At 33.2% G+C, this 9,123-nt stretch overlaps 1 protein-coding gene across 3 annotated transcripts; it reads right to left on the bottom strand.

Moving 5' to 3' along the window:
- Positions 1-662: 662 nt before the first annotated feature.
- On the bottom strand, positions 663-2,724 carry LOC145045540 (GDSL esterase/lipase At1g28590-like). 3 transcript variants are annotated; one of them, XM_078993864.1, is made up of 5 exons: positions 2,353-2,724; positions 1,802-2,029; positions 1,556-1,704; positions 1,184-1,460; positions 663-1,004 (listed from the first exon to the last, which is right to left on the bottom strand). In XM_078993864.1, the coding sequence occupies exons 1-5, from the start codon at positions 2,621-2,623 to the stop codon at positions 772-774; spliced, it is 1,158 nt and encodes a 385-aa protein (XP_078849990.1). In that variant the 5' UTR covers positions 2,624-2,724; the 3' UTR covers positions 663-771. The 3 variants fall into 3 exon arrangements, with proteins under 3 accessions (XP_078849990.1, XP_078849993.1, XP_078849999.1); XM_078993867.1 differs by having other exon boundaries at positions 1,952-2,029; XM_078993873.1 differs by lacking the exon at positions 1,802-2,029.
- Between the last annotated feature and the right edge of the window lie 6,399 nt (positions 2,725-9,123).

Below are 9,123 nucleotides of genomic sequence, written 5' to 3'. Positions count from 1 at the left end.
TTTTTTTTGCATTCCAATTATATAACATTGTATATAATATTTTTATTTTATTTTTTAATTTTATTTTTAAGAGGACTTTTTTCGTGCTTGTACAAGGCCTAAAATAAGTCAGAGCCGGCCATGCTAGTAATATGAATATAATCATGTAAAGTTGATAGGGGGTATATGCATAGGCTAACCTCTTTTCGATTCTAACTAAATTTTTGGATTTTAATTTTTTGCATTCAATTTATATAACATTGTATATAGTATTTTTATTTTATTTTTTAATTTTATTTTTAAGAGGCATGTTTTCGTGTTTGCACAGAGCCTAAAATAAGGAATATAATTATGTAAAGTTGATTGAGGGTAGTATATCTAGGGCTGTGGAATATGTACCACGGAGAACCAACCGAACCAAGAAAGTTGGATACCAATATATTCGTTAGCCAATATGTTTGGTTGATTGTACCGTACCAATTCAATCAACTCGATACGGTAATGGTATTAAATTTTAATTACCACGGTATTACCGTACCAACCAATTTATATATATATATATATATATATATATATATATATATATATATATATATATATATATATATATATATATATATATATATATATAACGATTTAGTAAATATTTATTGCTTTAAGAACTTAATTAAAACCCCCTAAAAGAAGAGCTAAAGTGACTCCACTATTTATAATCAATCACATTTAACTAGATATTTTTTATGCGATCGAAAGTTGATGCTACCGAACATATTTGGTCCCACCTATCGGCATCTAGCTTGCAATGGCAGGGCACAGAGAACTGAATCGAGGTATACTGTATGAACCTTTAAATACACTCTTGTATATCATTCTATACGCAGCCTCTGTCAAGTGAATTTCATCCCAGTTAACAAATCTATTCGGATGAGCACATACAGTTGATGATCGCTCTCCACATAATGCTGATGGGTTGTAATTATATGGCCCTCCACCACCACAACATGCTCTCAAAGGTTGAACAAATCCTGTAATAGTTAACATCATGTTTAGACATGTTTAAAGAAAAGTATTCTCTTGTCTAGTGTTACTTGTATTTATGTCCTAAATCCACAAATCTTGTGTGATATAACATTAATACCATGATGTTTCTAGAAGCTCTTTAACATTTACTACTGATTAGATAGTTTTAAAGAGAAAAAGTTACCAAATTGTGTTGGGGATCGATACAACTGTAATGCAGCATTGTAGTAATCCGCATATATAACATTAACCTTTGGGAAATTCACTCGGATTTTGTGTAATTCCCTTTGGAGTAGTTGGTTGTGGTACTCCTCAAGCTTTTTTATCGAGATTAAACAACCAGTTGTGTTATCGTACATTTTGGCATCTGAGGATTTAAACAATGTTAAAGCAAGTGGGGTGCATTCTATGGGTAAAAGATTTGGAACAACAAATATTTTTCCACCAAGTTCAATGAGTTTCTGCAATCATTTTAATTAATCATAAAGTTAGCCCATCGACACACAAGACACATTCATAAATATTGTTACTTATATTATATATATAATGTACTTACTTTTACTGTTGTGGTGATCTTATCTATAACAAGTGGAACAAATGACTTGACTTGTTTAATGGATTTACCGGCAACTAATTCCATACTGTAGTCATTACCTCCAATCTCTCCCACAAGAAATAAAGAATGTCGAATCTTTAGTTTGCAATCTGCAAATCATACCATGATATAAAAATCAAAGGGTTCTTGTGTTCTTGATAATTATAGTTCCTTAGTGATAAAGTTGTGTAAAAAGTAATCATTTACGTGAAAAACTGGAACAGAAGGAAGACAATGATCGTTTAAACCATTCAAATTCATCTCCTAAAGATACATTTGTTAAAAAATTAAAAACTCCTCTCGCTTCATGAAATGATGAATTCAAAGCGTATGCACCCACCACCGCATAATTCACACCTTTTCCTAGCTCAGTCTTGTTGCCATTCTCCTTGCTTCCAACATATGGTGGTATAAATGGCAACCCCAAACCCTTAGCTTCATGTAGAAACAAAGAAATATAATTTTAATGTGGTGAAAGTAAAATTTTTAATTAGGAATCATTAAATAACTAACAAACCAACCTTTGCCTAGCTAATAAACAATTTTCATTTCGACTGAACTTTTAAAAACTATAGAAAAACGGAACTCGTACATGAATTTAGTCAGTTGCAAAGGGTAAAAGAAATCGGAAATGATTCATAGAAGTGTTATAAGATTTTGTGTTAATAGAAGTTTTATAATATTTAAACATTTGCTACGTTAGATTCGTGCTCCATTACTAGTGAAGTAGATTTCCACTCAACGAAATAAAAGAGTACCTAAAAAATCAATGATGAGTCGACCATCGGAGCATCGGCCTGTGGGTTTATGAAAGAAGGTTTCGCCATAAGGTGGGAAAAAATATTGTGGTGTCGTGATGTTAAAAACTGAGTCTATATTTTTTAGGTTACCAGTATCAGTTAGTGAGTTACCGAAGGCAATAATGGAGGTGTACATGCAATCATTACTAGCATACAAGATTGTAGGCAACAACAACTGCAAAATGAGAAGGAATATTGTATAGGAAAAGTACTGTGATGAAATGGGCATTTTGAGAATTGGGTTATATAGAAAGAGAGTATGCCGGATTTATAGAAGGAAGAAAATTTGTTTGCTTCATAGACATACAACTTTCTTTTGAACAAGTTTAATCTACTCATAAGCAACACATTTTTCGATTCTTGATATTGATACATTTAATACAATCGCCAATAATTCTAAAGTCGAACATGCGTCTTTTTCTGTCACCCTAAGTACAATCCTTTCAAGTGTGGTATGTGGAACAAGTAAATTTGTTCTTAATTTTTGTTGGTTCCGCCATAATTTTGGTTTTCAATTTTGCTTTGAGTTGAATTATTTTAGTAAATAATAATTTTCAAGGAAACTCTAAATAGGTTCAATTTTTTCTATATAAAGTCTTGGATTTGACATGTGATGCACCTAACTTTTAAATAGACATAAATTAATTTTAAGAAGGTGTTCGATACATTCATATCATCACCCGCTCATGATTACTACAATCTCATTATCTCTATATTATTGATATGGTCTTAAAATTAGAGGAATTACTAATGTAGCCCAATCAAGTAATTATTAACCATTTTTAGCAAAAAAATTAGCAATTGGTCAAATATAGCCTAGAAAACGGTAGGTAATTAGATTGGGCAAGCCAAATGGTCTGCTGTTTCGTGATAAGTATAATTGTTTTTTTTTTTTTCATTTTGAACATGTAAAACCGTATGTTATAATAAAATTTACGGTTTCTCTCAGCAATCTACGGTTTCTCAAACCATAGTTTACGGTTCAAGGCTATATATAGTCTATGTTGTTTTTTTAAATAAATGCAGAGTAGTTTTTTGAGATTTATTTTGATAAAAATAGTGTTTGTAAAATGTAGAATAGTTTCTTGACAATTATTTTGTTAAATTTTTTTTTTATAAAATATAAAATAGTTTTTTAACAATTATTTTTATAAAATTATTTTTTTGCTAAAATGTAGATTATTTTTTTTAATTTGTTGACTACTTTTTTTGGTAAAATTGACTACTTTTTGGTAAATTTAACTAGTTTCTTGATAAACTTGACTATTTTTCTTTTATCAAAGATGATTACTATTTTGAACCTATTATATGTGATAAGTATTCTATATTTATGGAATTATTTAATATTTGGGAAGTTTGCTTCTCGAACTTCTTTTTTCTCAAAATTAACATAATGAGTTGTAACGAATATTCCGTATTGCTTATTACGGATTGAAGATGGGTGTTTGTTAATTCTCAATTATCATATGTTTGGACACCCCGATACGATTCGATAATGTTTTATTTAGGTGTTGAATTTTACAAAACCACCATGTTCACTAAATATGTTTATTTGGTGAAGTGCAAGATGGGTCTTCCCGAAAAATCAAAAATCAGTCTGACTTATCAACATCCCGAACAACTCTATTATTGCGGTATTGTTGATGATCGTGATACTAGAATGTTGATCAAGGTAATAAATGTCGTTGGAGATAAATCTGTGCCAGTCTATATGGTAGTTGAAGAAGGCGTTTGGGGTAACAAAGTGGCTGATAGAGGAAAGGCATATGCAGCTAATTTATTGTAACATCCATAAATTTTACGCTAAATTTAAATTTTTTCAATCGTAAATAAAATCAAACAAAGTTTGTTTACAAAAATGCTTTCAAATCCAAATCCATCAGAGTGTCCCAAAATCATAACATAAGGATGAGGAGCGGTACGGTCACGCATTCGCCTTTCCATGATCTTCTGAAATACTTGAAACAATAAACTAAAAACTGTAAGCCCGAGAGCTTAGTGAGCTACCCCCAAAATACCAATACCACACTAACAATATCATATCAGTAAAAATCAATCAATCAACATGCATACTGGGCCATCGTCCTGACTGGACCGCCCTACCGGGCCTACAGTGTATCTGAATCTATCCCGAGCCTTCGACATGACTGGTCCGCCACGTGGGCCTACAGTCTCCCTGGACCGCTCATAGGGTATATTGGCCTTCAGCACATAGCAGGACCGCCTCAACCCAACCACAAGCAAATAACCATGTGCGCATACTATCATATACAACCATATACAAACATCAAACAAATCTGTCACATTGATCATCAATCATAGAATTCTCCTGTAACTAGAGTACCGACCTAGCAGGTCACTAACATATCAATTCCTACGAATCATAAGAGCATAACATATTGTCTACCCCGATTCCGATCTAACAAATCATAGCCACATGTAGCATACCATAACAATAAAAACTAAAGGGTCGGCCTTGGTGTCGTAGACCCTATCGATATAGTAAGGATAACTCACCTCGCAGATGTCGACACGAAAGGTAAACTCCAACTCTCAGATCACTTGACACAGGCTCCACCACCTATTATCATATTACATCATACTCATAAGTCCTTAACCTTATAAGGTACTTCATAACCCACTAGTCAACCCCTGGTCAAAGTCAAAGTCCTCAGTCAAGGTCAACAGTCCATGTTGACCTTAACTCGCCGAGAACCCTTGGCTACTCGTCGAGTTCCCTGAAGTACCTTCCATCTCGCCGAGTCATCGGAGTGACTCGTCGAGTTCCTTTGATTCTCGATCAAACTTTAAGGCCACCCATCGAGTTCCCTCCTTGCAACTCGACGGATACACGCTCATACATATCCAAGAGAAAACTCATCCGACTCACCGATTTGTTCTTCAACTCATCGAGTTTATGGAAATCTTCATCGGACTCACCGAGTTGTTCATTCAACTCATCGAGTTCACGGCCGTCTTAATGTGACTCACTGAGTCAACCTTGCGACTCGCCGAGTCCATTCAGTCCTTTTTCCATACAGATTAGTTTTGAGCCATGCAACGACTCCAACTCATAGATCCAAGCTTCTAGGGCATGCTTATCACGTAAAGTTGCAAACTTTACGTGCATGCATGGCTATAAAGGCTCTAAATGCCTATTTTAATTTCTTAATGGAACTTCATGCTCAAGAGGGACCTTAATCACAACCAAAACTGTGACTTAATGCTTCTAAAATCCAAGGAGGGTCCAGATCTGAAGTTACAACTTTAGATCTAGCTAATAGCTCATCATAACAACTTGAAAATCCATAAAAAGCCCTAGAAACTCAACAAAAGGGAAAAAGGGAAGTAAGGATGGCACTTTGATACCTCTAAAGGATGCTAGCTGAGGTAAATCCTGCTTCCCACTCCTTCCTTGCTTCAATTCCCTTGCACTCCTAGCTTTCTTCCTCCAAGATTCTCTTTCTAAGCTTCAAACACCATACAAAGGCACTCACACACGTATAAGGACTCTCAGGACTCTCTAGATCTGTAAAGAGACCCAAGGGAGGCTGAGGTCGCTTTATATAGGGGTGCAAACCCCGGGATTTAGGGTTTCCTCTGCCAGCTCCTACTCGCCGAGTCCTAATATGGACTCGTCAAGTATGTCACTTAATACGCGATCTCATCTAGCTGCTACTCGACGAGTAGGTCAACCAACTCGTCGAGTAGAGCTTAACCCAATAAATCTTATTTAAGCAATACCTGAGAATCAGGGCGTTACATTTACCAAGCGGAAGACGGTGCAACACCCAAATAGGTAATTCTAAAAGTCCAAGTAAAAGTCAATATCATAGTGTGGTTGAAAACGTAAAAGTAGTTCCTGAACCGATTATCTATGTGACACCCAAGAATTATAAGTATATTGGTGATAACGATGTTGGTACATATGTTAATGATGTGGGTGCAAATTATTAGTTTAACCAAAAACCACTAGTTGTGGTCAATAAGGTTGGTAATGAATCTCAAAAACAAAAAGTTCCATTTTTGCATGATGCTGAACTAAAAGGATATGGCGAGTTTACGGATTGTGACAAGTTTGATATATTTGTTGGATTTGGTGTCTAAGCTTATAACTATAACTGGGATGTACTTGACCCGATTGTAGCATGTTCCTTTTGGGGTGCCTTCACCAGTGCAATTTGATAGGATGGATTTTTTAGAATAAAGTTATTTATGATTTAATAATATATTACAAGTATAATATATTAATATGAAATCATATTATTTAATTATTATTGATCAATAATTAATTTGGTATTAATTTTGTGATCAAAAGAGACTAATTAAATATATGGGGATTGATTGTGTAAATCAATGATTCTAATAGTCTGGGCTAATAATCCATGGTTATTTAGGATAGGCTAAACCAATGAGATAATCCATGGAGGTTTTAACCCATGGAGCCTAAGTAATATGAAACGTCATTATGGTTTACAAGGTGTAACCCTAGCACTTGCCACACTATAAATAAACCCCCCTAGAGACAAAATTGGTTGCTACAATATGCTTGGAGAGTGTGTATTGATTTTGTGCTAAATAACTTATTCTCTCAAGCCTCCTCTTGCATATTGGTGTTTGTGAACAATTAGAGGCATCACACTTAGGGTGCTCAAGCTTTCAAAGGTCAAGAACTACAAGTCCTTATAAGAAGTAAGTCATGTAACTAGTTGTATTGTTCATTTAACAATTTGTATGTTGGTTAGGATATATGCTTTGGAAAATTGAAAATATGCATGTATAATTAGAGAAAACATAGATCCAAAGCATTTAGGGTTGCATGTGTACCATATAAGTGTTATAGTGCTCAAAACCTAACATTGGTCTAAGAGACTAGGATTGTTTTCTATTATATTTGATGCTTGCTATTTTTCAAAGTTGAAAAAAATCGATTATCTGGCCTCTGACTGGTGAACTCGCCGATTCCACTCAGTAACAAGGACAACTCAACGAGTCAGTTCATGCATTCGTCAAGTCCAAGGCACTAGTTGTAGAATTTCGAGTTTTTTTTGGCATAGATTTGATTGGAATCATTACTACAAACTGTTTTACATCATTAAATCGGTTTTTATGATATGATAGTGATTATGCTCATCCAAGCACAAGATAATTGTCAAAGTTGCTTGAAAAATATTGACTTGATATTATCTTGTTTATGAGTTTAGTTGGATCAATCTTAAATTATATGATAATTTTAGTTATTAAAATGTTGATCTTAATGATTTTAATGGCCTCCATAACTTGTCCTCAAGTTATGGAAAATGAAAAGTCTCATCCATTAAAATAACATTAAACTCATAAGTTATGAATTCCAAGAGTCATCAAAAGATAGTTGTCAGAATTCTTATGATAGTTGCTAGTTTATAAGTTATGCTAATTACTTGTATCATTTGATTTGAAACTATTTTTCCATATGAGTTAGTTTGATCATGATTAAAAATTATATGATAATTTTCCTTGTTAGAATTGATCTAAATGTTCTTTTATGGGTTCCATAACTTGTCCTCAAGTTTTGGAACATTATCATAAATGTTTTAATGAACTCCATAACTTGTCCTCAAGTTATGGAAAATCAATAGTCTTTTCATAAAACCCAACATTAACTCATAAGTTATAGGAATGAAGAGTTTTGAAAAGTTTCAAAACTTGCCCTAAAGTTTTGAAATTTGTAAAGCCTCACTAATGAAACTTTAATTCCAAACCCTAGAGTTTTAAAAGTTAAAATTAAACTCTTAAAATTTATAATATTATAAGTTTTATATATATATATATATATATATATATATATATATATATATATATATATGTGTGTGTATGTATGTATGTATATATATATATGTATATATATATGTGTGTATATATATATATATGTGTGTGTGTATATATATATATGTATATATATATATGTATATATATATATATGTGTGTATATATATATATATATATATATATATATATATATATATATATGTAAGACAAACCAGTCTTACCGTTAGTAGGTCTCATTCACGAAGTCGGTCTATAAGGGAGTATAAGGTTACTGCCTATAAAATGGTGGTTTAATGGGTGTCCACTCTCACCTATTTCTTCATTGACTAGCGGAGGATCGTTAGCTGAACGGGTATGATAGGACATTAATTCTCCATCATTAAAAGTATAATGGTAAATATAAAGTAACTAAACTTTTTATTAAGTTCTCAATCTTAGTTACTTTAGGAAAAATGTGAAAATGGTGTTAATCCATGAAATTACACTTTGCGCCTTGTTAAATCGTTAGTGGAGCGTGTGTGGTTAACCGAAAAACTAATCTGGGACTGACAACGTGTGACAAAGGGTAACTTGGTGTTAATCATAGATCAATCGAGAGTGTGTGTTTAACCAGAGAATTGCTTAGGTGATTTTGAACATCGGGTGTACCATGCTAATTTGCATGGTTATTCACACGTTGTTTGTGATCCTCGACATCCCAATCACAAACTTGAAGTGCACAATTGAGATTTAAACATGCCATTGAAAAGTTTAATGAATCTCAAAGGATCGAGGAATTTCAATCCAATTAAAACTTAATTATCAATTTTGTTTTTCATGGTGGAAATTGGTAAATCATCATTTACCTACCTTCAAATATTTTACAATTGAATTACAGCATCCCTCTTCGCAATTATAAAATATTGTGTTGTGTCTTAGCCT

The sequence above is a fragment of the Lactuca saligna genome, chromosome 1, assembly GCF_052625555.1.
Source record: "Lactuca saligna cultivar CGN05327 chromosome 1, ASM5262555v1, whole genome shotgun sequence".
Classification (NCBI taxonomy): domain Eukaryota; kingdom Viridiplantae; phylum Streptophyta; class Magnoliopsida; order Asterales; family Asteraceae; genus Lactuca; species Lactuca saligna.
The sequence above is the reverse complement of the archived record's forward strand: the minus strand, read 5'-3'. Positions and strand labels throughout refer to the sequence as shown.

Coding starts and splice junctions, on each gene's coding strand:
- LOC145045540 (XM_078993864.1), bottom strand. CDS start 2,623: ATGCCCATTTCATCACAGTACTTTTCCTATACAATATTCCTTCTCATT. Junction 1,705..1,801: donor CTTCTGTTCCAGTTTTTCAC/GTAAATGATTAC, acceptor TATGATTTGCAG/ATTGCAAACTAAAGATTCGA. Junction 1,005..1,183: donor TCGATCCCCAACACAATTTG/GTAACTTTTTCT, acceptor TAACTATTACAG/GATTTGTTCAACCTTTGAGA.